Below are 14,970 nucleotides of genomic sequence, written 5' to 3' on the forward strand. Positions count from 1 at the left end.
AATTGTCACTTTGAGGAGGAGCCAAGCTCTGCTGAAGTGTAACTTGTTTGCCCTTGTTCAGCGCAGTTTACATGAGCGCTTCAAAACGAAACAAAACAATGAGCTCCTCTCTGGAACTCACTACTTTTCAATCCTTCAAGCCTTTGTACTCACAGAGCAGCCGCAAAGTTGCACGACCTGTCTTTGCAAAGAACCGTCGCGTAAGCCACAGCGATTCTGAATTGTTTAAGGAATTCATTGAAGTAAAGCACTTCACTGCTAAATTAAGGCCAGGCATTTAAGGTCACTAGGAACATAAGTAACGCCCGCCCCCAACTTCTTCACTCAGTGCTCTTCCAGATTACTTTGGAACCATTCAAGTTGTCATCAATAGGCAGAGATGTATGCATTTTATGGGAAGGTATACAAAAGCAGAATGCCTTTTTGAAAAGACATCACCGGAGAATATTGAGATGCAAGTCATTTCTTAAATGAAAAAACTATAGGCTAGACCACTTAGGTAATTCTTCATATAAAAACACTTTATCAAATCTTGCAGGGATCCAGGAAACAATTGCACTTTATTTTTGTAACTGCCCTCTCCTGCCAGCAAAACAAATCACACGCTGCAGTTCGAAGGATTTCAAATATTGCAAACATATTTTAATTTTGGAACTTTGTACAAACGTGGGCTAGATACAGAAGTGGTCATGACAGGAGGGAAAAGGGGGATTCTTATTGCCTGCAAATTTTCACAGAGACATAGAAATACCGAAGGCAAGTTTCTGGACAATCAACGAGATGAGAAAGTTTTTAAATTTGCAAGAGAGAAGATGCAACGCATGTAGTGTGGTGTGTGTGTGTGTGTTTTTCCCCTGGCAGTCCTTGGAAATCCTCTTGCCTTTTATACAAAGCAAAAATCAAAGGACTAGGGACCAAGTTTTTCTTTTAAATGCATGTCTCCTAAGAATGAAGAAAAAGCAAGAGACCGACAACAGAAACAAAACACAACAGCGACAAACCATGGGAAATACATTTTCGGGCTGCAATTGTTGCAGATGAAATGCCTGCTCTGAACAGTTTCCAATGATGACTGCCTGTAGTATTGCGCAATGTACAATGTCTGCTCTCCCGTCCGGTTACAGGAAGAGAAACGGCAACGCGACAAACAGAAAGGGATGGAGCCCACACTGCATGCTGGCATTCTCAAAGGTGCAAAGCAAAGCTACATAGAAAAATATGCAACCCCCCACCCCACCCCGGCCATTGTCTTCAAAATGTCCTCGGCATTAAACACCCCTGCCCCAATACCACCCCCTTTCCCCCTTTCTAGCCCACCTACCTCCCTCACAAGTGGGATGAATTTTACACCATAGCATCGGGGCATTAAGGCAAAACCATAAAAGTGTGAGGACAAGTTACGGAACAAACACTCATGAAGGGGAAGCAGGTGGTCAGCCGTCTTCTTCGTCGCTGTCCTTCATTGTGATGCCTTGAAGTCCGCTCCCATCAGACACAGAGACCGTGGCTTCCTCTACTGTCAGACGGCTGTGGACGGTGTCGTATGTTTTGCTGTTCAGGGTTCCTTCCAGCACGCCCTGCAGCCTGAAGTCTCGATAGGTCTTCTGTAGTGACAAGAGAATATTTTCAGCAAAGGGTCAGTTCTTCCCTTTTGTAGTTCCCAAAAAATGTCAGTCTCGTCGAAGGGGGCAGATGGAATGAAGGCCTGATAAAGGGTTGGGAAAAGGTATGTGGAATAGAATTGGCGAATTAATGTGGCTTGATAAATGGATGCGTAATCCTCTCGTGACAATATTGGAAATGTTAACTAATGCTGATGGATAAAAGGAAAAAATGGAATGTGAATTAGAACTATGAAATATAAGCAGCAATAAGGGTTAATTATGGACACATCTAAGAAGGGGGTGGGAAGTCTTTTTGTTGTTGAAAAAGTATTAAATTTGCTCCGTTTTTTAACAAATCCACAACAATATGGAAAATCAAAAAGAATCAATTGACAAAAAAAGGGAATAGTAAGTAACAAGCAGACCATTGGACTGTTTTGATCACAGCAGTCTACCATGGCATCTTCAGAACAGCATTCACTGAACTGGTGCCCTCCAGATATTTTGGACTACAGCTTCCAGCCTTTCTGCCAGGCAGCATGATTTTTTCTGGGAGCTGTAGTCCAGAACATCTGGAGGGCAACAGCTGCTCTGGGGGGCTTAGGATGGCGTCTGTGCCAGCCCTGTATTTAAGATCCTTTAACTCAGTGTTTCCCAAACTTGGGTCTCCAGCTGTTTTCGGGTCTACAGCTCCCACTGTCCCTAGCTAGCAGGACCGATAATCAGGGATGATGGGAATTGTAGTCCCAAATTAGAGATGTCAAGGATTGGAGCTGGAATGTTCTGGATGGAAATCACAGGCTCTTAACCCTAAGCTATGCTTCCTCCTTCAACACAACACACGAGAACAGGATCCCAACCCCCAAGCCCCAGAGTGTATTGCTGTGGGCAAGGGAGAGCTATTTAAATGTTTTGTTTATGGTGCTAAAAAGCCTGAAAGTAGTTCTCAGTGTAACATCTCCCAACAGTTATTTTCTGGTACCTTTCATAGTGTGTGTGTGTGTGTGTTACACAGAAACAGGGAAGAAAACAGCACTCTTTCAAAAAAAAAAAAAAAAAGGTAGCATTCTTTCACATGCTTTCCAAAGAAACGTATCAAACTCTCATCAAGTAATTGCTGTGTCTTGAATGAGCTGGCTCTTAAACTTAATGAGCAACTCTCCAATAGCCTGTGTGGCTTGGGGATGCTTTCTCCTGGAGGTTATCAGGAAGAGCAGCAGCTCTGGGAATCGCTTGCCTTGAGTAAGTACAAATATTTAATTTAATACATGGCTCTGCCGTAACGGTATAGCTCAGGTACAGCACAATTGCCCGAGCAATGGTTCCACCAGCAGAATCTGGACTAATAATGAAAGACACTGGCCGATTCATCCTGAATGCTGCAATGTAGGCTGCGTTTCATTGTCACATGCAGCAAAACATACAGGCTTACAAAGGTGTTGGGCTGACAGCCACTGGGAATCAGGACTGTTCTAAAGGCTCTTTTTGCTTTGATCTGCGGAGTTGGGAGAGAACTACCCTGAATACAAAAAGACTGTGCTCTGTTAACCTTAAATCACAAGAATGTTAAAACAGGCGCTTAAAAACAAGATGGTACTTATTATTGCTTTACATTTCCAAAGTGAAACACATCTTGGATGGTTTACATGTCCTTTAGATGCACGACTAGCTGATTATTCTGAACCGAGGACTATATTTTTCATGATCAACTGCATTAAACAACCATCTGAATACCAAAATACAGCTCCAGATTGAGATCCAGTGCTAACAACTGAGCAAGTGTGCCGAAACGTGGCCCTGCCTGTGGCAGGAATGCCAGAAACACTAGTGCTTCTGAACTGGAAAATAAGACTTCAGTTTGATGTGCAAACTCTTCAAATTCATCGCTTTTAAATTACTTCTGTAGAATTTTTTTACTCATGCAAAACTAGTGATCCATATTAATAATAAAAAAAGAGTTATAAAAATAATTGTAGGAGCTGCAAATGCAGTTTAACTCCCCTTTGCTACGTGTATGCACTCACACAAATTCCACTCGGTGGTGCTTGGCCCCTGAAATCACCTTGGGAGCTGTAGAATCCAATTTGCTGGCAGGGGAAATGTTCCCATCAGTCAATCTCCATTTGTGCAGCCTTCCATTTTTGCACCTGATAAGTAGCTGAACAGATTCAGATAGGCCTTCAGACCACTAAATCACCTCACCAATCACTCATTAAGTGGCCTTTTGGGTTTCTGTTCTGCAGTGTTCTGGCCTCTGGGGACATGTTTATTAGACGCTAGCTGCTTGTACAATTTGGCTTATATACACCACTCTAGATTTGCTGGAGTGACTTTCATTGCGAAGCACAGATTCAGCTACTAAACAAATTATTCTTTCTGCCAGTCCCAGATAATTCTAAAAGGCACCTTTTCACTGCAAGTAAGATGGGTACTAGTGCACTGCTTTGCTTTAGCCCTTTCAAGCAAGTGCTGTAGCCGGTTTGGTGCGGCTCATGGATCACTGAGACCAAGACCATAAGAACTAATTCAACGTTCCCAATCTCTAGCTGTTTTGGACCAGAACTCCCATCAGCGCCAGCCAAGCTAGCTGATAGGAGCTCTAGTCTCAAAACAGCTGAAGGGTAACAGGTTTGGAAAAAGTGATGTAATCTCATCTCAGCTGTGAACTCATTGGGCTGCCCTCCCATTTTTTAAAGTGGAATATCCACCTTACAGCAGTTGAACTTACGAATGAACTGAAGTGCTTCAAAGCTTTGGGGAAATTGCTGTATTGATGCATATGATGCACAATATCTGGGATACAGCAATGTCTGAGCGTCTCACCAGACACAAGAGGGCAATTAAAGGCATAACGAAGAGAGACATCTTCCAAGAAATGTGGACCCCATTCTTTAACTATGTTAATGACCAAAATCAAGACCTCCTTATATCAATTACTCAATATTCTCAGGGGAGGATGAGGATGAGGTTTGAATGTGTCAGTTTATGTCTAGAGGCAAACATTTGGATGTACTGCTAGGTAAGTATTCAATGGTTATTTAAAAACCAATAAAACTGCTTTTTTTTAAAAAAAAAAAAAAGCCAGAAGAATTCATTGTTTGCTTTTCTTTTCAATGCTGCGGTGCAATCAAATTCTAATATATTTACCTTCACTATCTTGATGAGAGTCTTCAGCTGATAGATATGAAGCTGCAGTTCTAATCTATCAGCCAGCCACACGCATATGATTTTCATAGAGTTACTGTACCATTGCTGTTAAGAAAAAAGAAGAGGCAGTAAATATATATAGAGAGATATGTCCTGTCCACCATTATTTATTTAGCAGATCTGGCGACAAGAGGCAAATTGGACCCTTCAAACGGGCTGCAAATTAGCCCTTGAAGTCAACGATGCCTTGATCCCGGTCAGTAAAACGGCAAGTGTCGTTGTTAGGAAATTGGCAAACTTGACCTGAATTGGTCTTCACGCAAATTAGCATTAGCAAAAACTCCTCAGTGCCGTTGAGCTGGGCCATCTTCATGTGAAAGAGTGTTTCGCACATCGCGATCTGTAGGCAAAAAGGAGTGTTCCGTGCGCACGCTCGCATGAAATAACTGATTGCTAAAACAGTAGGGGGAAGAAGATTATTTACGGAGACGAAGGGGAAAATTGTACAGCTCTGCAAGTTTCACTTAGCAAAAAGGGAAATGAAGTCTAATGGAAGAAGAGGGCATCCGACAATGAAACACAATTCCTGCCATTTTTTGCAGTTCTCACTCTCTTACCAAGGGTGTAATGAAATAGAGGGGGTGGGTGGGGAGGCAGACAGACGCTAAAATTGGGATGAGGGAACTGATAATGTATAACACAAAGGTTGCAGGTTTGATCCCCATATGGGGCAGCTGCATATTCCTGCATCGTAGGGGGTAGGAAGGGACCCTGAAAATCATCAATTCTGTGATTCTGAGCCACCATAGCCGCTAGAGGGCCATAAAATTTGTGTCCCGGGCTTTTTAGACTCTTCTATGCATGTACTAAGGATGCGGGTGGCGCTGTGGTCTAAATCACTAAGCCTCTTGGGCTTGCCGATCAGGTCGGCGGTTCGAATCCCTGTGATGGGGTGAGCTCCCGTTGCTCAGTCCCTGCTCCTGCCAACCTAGAAGTTCGAAAGCACGTCAAAGTGCAAGTAGAGAAATAGGTACCACTCCGGCGGGAAGGTAAACGGCGTTTCCATGCGCTGCTCTGGTTCACCAGAAGCGGCTTAGTCATGCTGGCCACATGACCTGGAAGCTGTACACCGGCTCCCTTGGCCAGTAAAGCGAGATGAGCACTGCAACCCCAGAGTCGGTCACAACTGGACCTAATGTTCAGGGGGCCCTTTACCTGAAACCAAAGCGGTGCATTGGTTGCCAGATGTGATTTCCATCCCCCGCCCCCAGCTCTCCTACCGCACTAATCACATCCCTTATTGGGAAGTCTGGGCTTTTAGGAAAATGGGTGGTTGTTTTCTGTTTTTTGCAAGAGCTCCAAACCAGCTAATTTCACAGCCTGGGACGTGACTGAATCTCTCTCAAAAAGAGAGACTGTTTGGAGCACCCTGACTTGGATCAGCTACAATGGGTGCTCAGGGATAAAGGCAGCTGTGGTCCAGAAACATCTGGCAGGTCAAAGGTTCCCATCCATGAGGTAAATACTGACCTAAGGAAAGGCGAAGGCATTTCGGAGTTGGCCAAGGCACTACCTGGTTGCTTACTAGGTATATTCAATGTTCTTAATCAAAGATATTAGGAAGGCTTTAGCTAAAATAAGTAACATTGATATTTAACCAGTCGCCAAGGCAAAATAGAAAAACAAACCACCTCTGTAGCTTCATTCTTTCTCAGTATCAATTACTAAACAGAACCCTGTGGTCAAAGTATGAAAAACAGAGTGGTGGTTTCATTTTGGAGCAAAATTGCATTTGGAGAGAATTAGCACTTCAGGGCTTTCTTAAAAAAGAAAGAAAGAAAGAAGCAGCTTTAAACCTTTTCCTAACATAATTTCCTCTTCCTTTATAATAGAAGAGGACATGTATATATTTGTGTATGTGAGCACACACACAAGAAATGGGGAACACAAAGCTTCAGGGAGTGGAGGCTATATGAATACAGGTTTAGTACACGCAGCCAGAACCAAGCAAGCAGAAATTAGGGCTGAAGAAAGGTGCCCTGGCTAAACAACAACAACATCAATAATGCTGCTCCCATCTTGCAGCTTATTATGCGCATGTTAGGCTGAGCAGTGAAATAACAGCATTTTAAATAATGAACACTTAACCAGATAATCATCTTCCTTTGGTTTCTAATGCCTGGCAGTTCTTTACTTCCTGCCCTTAAAAAACCCTCTCTTCTATTCCCTCTCTGGGCAGTGGAGATCAGAAGGATCTTCCATTGTATCTCTTGGGAAGCAGAAGATATTACCCAGCCAAGGAGCTGCTAAACTTCATCCGTGCACATCTTCCAAAAGCACAGGCAGAAGCACTTTCATGCCGCCTAAGCAGGCACCCCTGGAATTTTGGCACCCCAAGGGGGAGCCTATTTTGCCCCTCTGGTTGGACAAGCCCTGGCAATAAAGGAAAGATTGAAATGACGGCAAGTACACTCCCAGATACCACTGAGCTAATGATAACATTCACAGCCCGCCAGTATGCTTTCTGCTCAAAGCCCAGCTAAATGGGGAATTGCACCAATGGTGACATGTTTCGATACAACTTGTGCTGGGGAAATTCCTTGGAACTGAGTCCCAAAGCAGCACTTCTAGAACAGCAGTTGGGGAACCGGATGCATCTGGTAGGTTCCAAAGTAGACCTGACCCTAGCCAGGCTTGGAGTAGGTCTTGCATTTAAATTCCGCACTGGTGGCAAGCCCTGTTTTCGGCAGGGACCTGCTCCACTTGGGAGCTCATGACTGGCGTTCCTGAGTGGAGACAACCCCCAGCAGGACTTGTGATTGGCTTTGCATTTCAATGACGCTGTGTGCAAGTCTCCCCTGCACAGAGTTATGATTCCCAGTACCCTTAACAAATTACATTTCCTGAGATTCTTTGGCCGAAGCCCATCTGCTCTAGGACTGCTAGCCATGATTTAAAAATTCTGAAATATAAATTCTGAGGCATCGTAGTGTTACTATTTCAAAATAAGGATATTGTTGAACACAATACCTAGCCACCATTTGTTGTTTAGCACCTGCAAAGGCTGTGAACAGGCATGCAAATATATGCAAATTAGGAGTTTCCTTTTCGCTTATTATCTATTTCTGACATACCCTCTTCAGAGCTGAATCCTGTCTATAGCAAACATTAAAAGATGAGTGCCTTGCAGAGTTTGCTTTTACAAGTCTTATTCACACTATATATAATATTTTTAAAGATTATTGATTAGAAGTTATTTTTAAATCCATGGATAACAGGTGGCATTCAAATAAATGCTGTCAGCCACATTGGGATGAGTGTCATGTAGCTTAACAGATGGTATCTGAGTGAATTCACTGCGACAATAAATTCGCTCACCTGATCACTCTCTCAACCACCATTTGTTCTTTTGTATCTATTCATTGTTACATGCAATATGATAGACCCAATCTGTTCTCTTATCAAACAGACCTTGGGAAGAATTAACCTCGGAGGTGGGCAACACAACCCAGTGCTGCCCATTTCCATGGGAAGACCAGCACCCTCGACAAGAAAAGGAAAAAGCCCACGTTGCGGGCCGTCGATTAGCGATGCAAAGGAGACTGGGCATCAAACAATTAAGTCGGGAGCAGAAGTGGTGCCACTTTGCACAAATGAGCAAGCTGCAGCTTGTCGAAGGAAGTGTTGTGATTTGTCGTTCCCTGAAAAGGAAATTAATGGGGTTGCGGGAGGCTAATAGAGAAAAGAACCTTGGCCGAAGTCACTCCCCTAAACACACAAATGCCATGTGCCCCGTGCACACACATCAAACAGGGCCCTGTGCTTGCTGTTGCCCCTTCCTGTGAACCTTTAAATGCTAAAATCACTGTTTAGCACTGGACAGGATAAGCTGGTAAACAGCGCCGGGTCCGGAATTTTACATTTAGCATCACCCTTCTTTGTATTTAGTTGCAAGTAGCAGGGTAGACTAGGGCGGAAAGCCCTGAGACGTGTTAATCACGAGCATGATTTCTAATAGCCATTTTACAATATCCATTTCTATTTAAGTCACACTGCTGCTCTCTTCCATTCCTTACTAATAGAAAACGAGCCTTGTGTAGCACCGAATGCATTTCTATTTGGAAGTCAAAAGGACCACAGGATTTTTTGACTGGAGTATTTTGCAGGTTGGATTTGTCCAACCTACAGTAAAGGGTGCTTGGAGGCGCATAAGGTTTTTGGAAATAAAGGCAGGTTAAAGAAACCCCCATGCCTGAAAGGGGAAGCGCCGACGTGCTTCTTACAGCATCCAGAACACACACCTGGGAAGTCTTTTTTCACTTTAGCATAAAGATACACAGTCAAACGGAGCCTTACTGGCTGAGAGGCAATGCACATTGAAGGTTGTAATTGCGGAAGCGTCTTTGGGAAGGTATATTGCACATTTTGGGTGCAATCTTCCCAGCAAACACTGCCGCTGTACCAGAGGGACTGGTTTTGAAGAGGATTGCAAAAGCCTCCCAAACGAAATCACATCACCGCTAAAGTCCCAATCATGCTTGATCTTAACCCAATCTCTCACAGGCTCAAAACAGGGCTTGCAAAGCTGCGTTTCGATCCCTAGCTTTCGGCTGCTTACAGGAGGGGTCCTCCTGTTGATGGAACAAAATCTTGGGATCCAACCTGGTGTAAGACAGAACAGAACAATGAAGAATACAGTGGTGCCCCGCAAGACGAACGCCTCGCAAGACGGAAAACCCGCTAGACAAAAGGGTTTTTCCGTTTTGGAGGCGCTTCGCAAAATGAATTTCCCTATGGGCTTGCTTCGCAAGACGAAAATGTCTTGTGAGTTCCTGCGGGTTTCCCCCCCTTTCCCCCCCTTTCCCTAAGCCGCTAAGCCGCTTATCAGCTGATCCGCTGATAAGCCGCTTAACAGCTGATCCGCTAAAAGCCGCTAAACTGCTAATAGCGCTAATCCGCTAAGCTGTCAATGGGCTTGCTTCGCAAGACGATAAAACCGCTAGACGAAGAGCCTCACGGAACGGATTAATTTCGTCTTGCGAGGCACCACTGTAAGGTTCACTGTGGCTGCTAACCATGGTGGTTGCTCACTACCTCAAGTATTGCAGGCAGTACACCTCTGAATGCCAGTCACCTCTGATCACGAGTAGGGAAAGTGCTGTCTGTGCTCCTGCTTGCTTCCCGCAGGCAACACAATTTAGGAAGGATGCTGACAAGCTGGAAGTTGTGCCAAGGAGGGCGACTGGGATGATCAAGGGTCTAGAAGCCAAGCCTTATCAGGAGCAGCTGAAGGAGCTGGGGATGTTTAGCTTGGAAAAGAGGAGACTGAGAGGAGATATGATAGCCATCTTCAAATATCTCAACGGCTGTCCCAGGTAACAGGGATCAAGCTTCATTTTCCTCCTGCTCTGGAGGGCAGGACTCAAACCAATGGCTTCGAGTTACAAGAAAGGAGATTCTGACTAAGCATCAGGAAAAACTTTCTGACAGTATGAGCTGTTCGGCAGTGGAACAGTCTCCCAGAGGAGGTTCCAGACTCTCTTCAATGTTTCATCTGAGATTCCTGCATTGCAGTGGATTGGACTAGATGCCTCAAGGAGTCCCTTCCAACTCTATAGTTATTCTATCCGGTAGGCTACTGTGAGAACAGGAGTAGATGGGCCTTTGGTCTGAACCAGCAGGGCACTTCTCATATTCAATACAAAAATATACTAAATTAAATGACAACCCACAGGTAATGTTTTTTTACAAGGAGAGCCAGTGCTCAAATTGTATGACAGTGGGGTCGGAGCGGAAGGGCCCGTAACAAAATTTGTAAGCTCCACCTCTGACTCCAACCAATCTTAGCCAAACCATTCCCTTCCAGAGCCTTCTAAATAAAATGGTTAAGACGGCGAAAGCTAAGGAAGCCAGACTCCCTCTGCATTTTGAGCACAGTAAAGCTATACCTTTATTTGTCTCAAACAACGTTCACTGGCGGTATGCAAGCTTTTTGTGTTTCTAAGACAAACAATTATTATTATTTTTCACATCAATGAATGATGCCTGCTAGACTCCAAAGTTCTTACAGTAAAAACAACAATACTTTTCAACGACACCCCAAATAATCACATTCCCCAGAGCTTGGAGGAGGGAAAATTGAAATGGCATTACATTGTGCCCTGATGTCAATTCTATGGCATTATTGCTTTTTTGTTGTTGCTGCGCTGTTGCCTACACAGGAATAAAACAGAAAGTGTATATTATATATATATTTTTCACACCAGTGCATGACAGCAGCCAACCATTTTAAAAGAAAATTTGTTCTCTCCCTCCTTTCCCCCCCCCCCCAATACATAGTTCAGACAGCTCCTGTAAGGGCATGTATTACTCACTTCATTTTCCCTTGAAATATCTCTTTTGAAGTTAAAAAAAAAAGAGGGGAAAAAAGGAAAGGCTAGGGTTGACTCTGCAAGACCCCTGTATTTATTCACACTTATTGTGCATGACTGTAGACTGGTAAATCATATTAGCGACCCGTCTTCCCATCAAGCTGCTACTTGCTTTCTAGCCCTAGGAAGGTTCAACAAATCAACAGGAGCACGGAAAACAGAACATCAGTCTAATCTAGTGTTTAAGGTGAAGTTTTCAAACCCAATCTAAGAAGATCTTTAGAGCAAGTAAGAAGCTGAAGGGCTCAGAAGGTGGTATTGACAATGAAAGAGTGTTGAAATATTGAGAAGCGCAGCACTTGTGCATTTTTAATAACCAGAGGGTCAACAAGGACACAGCTCACTCCGTGCCAATAGTTGCCACCGACTATGGAAATTGCCACACCAGGGCCGTAAACGCTTTCAGTTCATCAGCTTTCTTAAACACCCTAAACCCCCTCAGCGGACCTTTAGTCTTGAATTAACAAACCAAAGCAATGAAAGAGGGTGCAGCTTGAATGGCTGGCGTTGATCCCCAACTGTGTCCAGCACTGCTACAGGCGCTGAAAAACTCTCTCCATTGTCAATAGAAATTGACAAACCCTCCTCTCTTAAATAGTACAGCTGAGCCAGGCTGGATCCACGCAGCTGTAAAGGGCTCCACTCTCAGGGCCCGGGAGCACTAACAATGGAACAAGCATGAGCTCTTTGTCAGCCTCAGACTTGGCAATTTTCTAACAAGGATTAAAGTTGTTTCTCGGCAGTGCCGGTGAAAAGAGATTTAGCAACATACCGAGCTTTCTTCAGCCAAGTTAAAGAGAAGTAGTTAAGGAATTTCATTATTCAGCCGGCCATTGGAAATACAAAACAAATATATTCAATATTCACAATCCCTACCTCGCTCAACTACTAATCTATAACGTTCTGAGACGGAGCCTACTAAATCGAACACTTGTCTCTTGGGGGGGGGGGGATAAACACATTGCAGATTTTTTTTTTAAAAAAAGATGCAGCTGTTTGCTACCTGGAACGAAGACTCAATATATACTAATACACAAAGCCGTAGACCTCGGAGTCCTGATATTCCTACTTTTGAATCGCCAGACCACATAGGGATTTTCTTTGGCTTGGCTCTTCTGGCGACCGGTCACTGATGAAGAGGAAGGCGGGTGGTGGTGATGGGGAGGAGAATATGGTGCCTTTTGCCTCTCGAGGAGCAGAGCTGCATTTCCCTCCAATTAAGGGCACAATCCTGCCAGGGCCAAAATGAATAGGGCTGGGGCAGCAGACAGCACAAACCATGAAATAATATTACATGATTAGGAACCAGCGCTGCAAAGATCCCGGTGGATCCTCTCCCGCGGTGTTAGTTACAGTCCTAGATAACGGCAAAACCACACATTAAGTGGAAAAGACCTGCTTTATTAAGATGGCAGGAGCCGAGGTGCAGAGCCGCACGCCGCTAAATAAGAGACTTTGCTATTTTAGATGCTGCAACGTTGTCTAGCGATGGGTGAAAATGCAGTATTGGCCGAATTAACAACACGCTTGGGGATTCAGAGAAGAATGTTTGTAATTGCATGGATAATAGAGAACTTAGTTTAATCAAATGCAGGTAAAAACAAAAAAAAAAAAAAACAGAAGCTCTGTCCGTTTACCTATTAAGGGACAGCCAGGGAGGTGAAAAAACTCCTAGGCTTTTAGCCACAATGTCTCTATCATTTGCAGTATTATATTAAACGATGGCACTGCAGAGAGTGATGGCAAAAGGGCTACCCAAATTCTATGCGGGGGGAGAAACATGTTAGTTTTCAAACCAACTATATACATATATAAATAGATAGCACTTCAGATCATCACATCTATTGAGCAATTGGTTCATTTGCAGAATGGTGAACGGCTCAAGTAATGACAGATTACACAGACACACCTCTTTGCATAAACATGCTTCATTATCACGGTACATCATTTATGTTTCTCTCACATGATTTCAGGCTCCTCTACCTTTCACTACCTTTCTACAATAAAATAGAATTTTCATAAATAATTGGCTAGAATGCCTTTCTAAAGGTCTGAATTTTCAAAATAAAATCTAAGACAATATTTAAAGGTCACCCAAAACATTTATTTTATTTTATTTTTTGTTGAAGGAGAAAAGCAAGCAAACAGACCTGCTTGGGAGAACATAAAAGGCTTCTCGCCCACAAAAGAAACCCTCTGTTTTGTTCATATAAATGTGCAATTGTAGGTATAAGAGCAAGTGATCAGAGAGAGATTTGGATGCTCTCGATTATGCATATGTGGTTGAAAATTAATGGCCTATTAAGCCCCCTACCCTTCCCCTGCAAAGTTCAACTTCATAATTGAAACCGCCTATTAACTGCCAACAATCTTCCATTATGGTGTGTGTCACCTCCTTAATTATCCTAGATCAGCTAATTTATAGTTTGATGGTCTCCAGTCAATACACTTGAAATTAATATTGCCTAAAAAAAACAAAACCAAAAACACCCGCTACTGCGTTTTTGTGTGTAATGCTAAGTCACATTTGTAAAACTGTGCCTGTGTCAGAATTAATTTTATGCAATTACCCTACATTTGGTTTGTTAGTACAGTTGATTTGGAGCGTGTAAATGTGTGTGAAGGGAGGATCAGGAGCAGCGTTTAAAAACTGCCTTGTGATTTTATGATGCAAAATATTTTTAACCACCGATGCCCAATTCACATGGTCTGAACTGGATTTTAGAAGACAGATGGCCTCCGTATGGAAGGGAAGTGAAACTAGATTGGGAGAAATGAAGAATCTGTGCTTTCCAAGGATCTCGACCCTTTCACCCTTTGGGTTACTATGGTTCCAACCAATAACAATACTCCATAGCTTCAGAAGCAGATGCCTAGCTAGCTGGGAGTGGGATTTAGTCCCTTGGCAGCTATTGGTGTGTGGGCAAGAGAGAGAGATTTCGCCTTGAAGCCAAACGATGCTGACAGCTCTTTTCAGGGGAGTTGCATGGAGAGCTTTGGTTTCGCAGCCCATTCAAAACATTCCCCAGCTATCTCCCTTTGCTTTAGGAAGAAAACGGGCAACTGGCAGCCTACCAACAAACGGGCATGCTTTTTAGGAAAAAACACATTCAGCCAAAAGCAAAGCTCCTTAGGAGGAGGAGCTTCACTCTGTATACTTCTGTGTCAGAGCTAAACCTCATTCAGATACCCTTGTGTATGCATTAGAGTACTCTGACGCAAAAGGTTGCTTGAACAGAGCTGCAACCCATTACTTCACAATACCTCCTTCCCCCCATATAGCCCCCACCAAACCAAGGGGCATGGCGTTCCAGGGGAAGTGGGTCCTGACAATGACCCCCACTTCACCCATCAATTCATTCAAATATTTATAAATCACACTTGCACAAAATCACAACGGGAGTGATAAAATTACAACAAGAGCAAAAGCACAAATTAAAACTTTGGTGAGAACATCAATAAATACTGGTTGGTAAGAAGAAAATTCCATTGCTAAGGTCTGTCTGAATAAGGCCATTTTGAGGAGACATCTAAAAAAAGGCAAGGATGATTTCTGACGAATCTCTACTGCCACACTGAAGACTCAGTCCCTAGTAGAGGGGTGAGGAGCCACAAAAATTGCCCCATCGGAGGATCTCAAAGACTGAGGTGGAGCAGAAAGGATCAGATGATGCTGAAGGTAGTTTGGGCCCAAGACGTTAGCGAATTAAGAACATTCACAGAACTGAACCTGACCTGGGAGCAAATTGGCAGTAGAAATAAAGCTTCATTGTGGAAATGGAATTGGT

The 14,970-nt window shown here is 43.5% G+C and overlaps 2 protein-coding genes across 9 annotated transcripts in view; one reads left to right on the forward strand and one right to left on the reverse strand.

Annotated features, from left to right (window-relative positions):
* The window catches only part of LOC307225975 (uncharacterized protein), a 217,368-nt gene that overhangs the window by 24,919 nt on the left and 177,479 nt on the right, over window positions 1–14,970 (forward strand). The window contains exon 3 of one of the 2 annotated variants that reach the window (XR_013843195.1): window positions 4,927–5,847. The gene's annotated coding sequence lies outside the window, so the exon portion shown is untranslated. Of the gene's footprint in view, window positions 1–4,926; window positions 5,848–14,970 lie in introns of those variants that run through there. The other variant, XM_079994450.1, reaches the window with a different exon arrangement.
* CADPS2 (calcium dependent secretion activator 2) overlaps window positions 621–14,970 on the reverse strand; it is a 350,035-nt gene continuing 335,685 nt past the window's right edge. For all 7 annotated transcript variants that reach the window (XM_079994071.1, XM_079994070.1, XM_079994069.1 and 4 more), the window contains 2 exons: window positions 4,752–4,856; window positions 621–1,604 (listed from right to left, as the gene is read on the reverse strand). In XM_079994071.1, coding sequence (XP_079850197.1) covers window positions 1,434–1,604; window positions 4,752–4,856 — 276 coding nt within the window. In that variant the 3' untranslated portion in view covers window positions 621–1,433. The remainder of the gene's footprint in view (window positions 1,605–4,751; window positions 4,857–14,970) is intronic.

The sequence above is a fragment of the Podarcis cretensis genome, assembly GCF_951804945.1.
Source record: "Podarcis cretensis genome assembly, chromosome: 10".
NCBI classification, from domain to species: domain Eukaryota; kingdom Metazoa; phylum Chordata; class Lepidosauria; order Squamata; family Lacertidae; genus Podarcis; species Podarcis cretensis.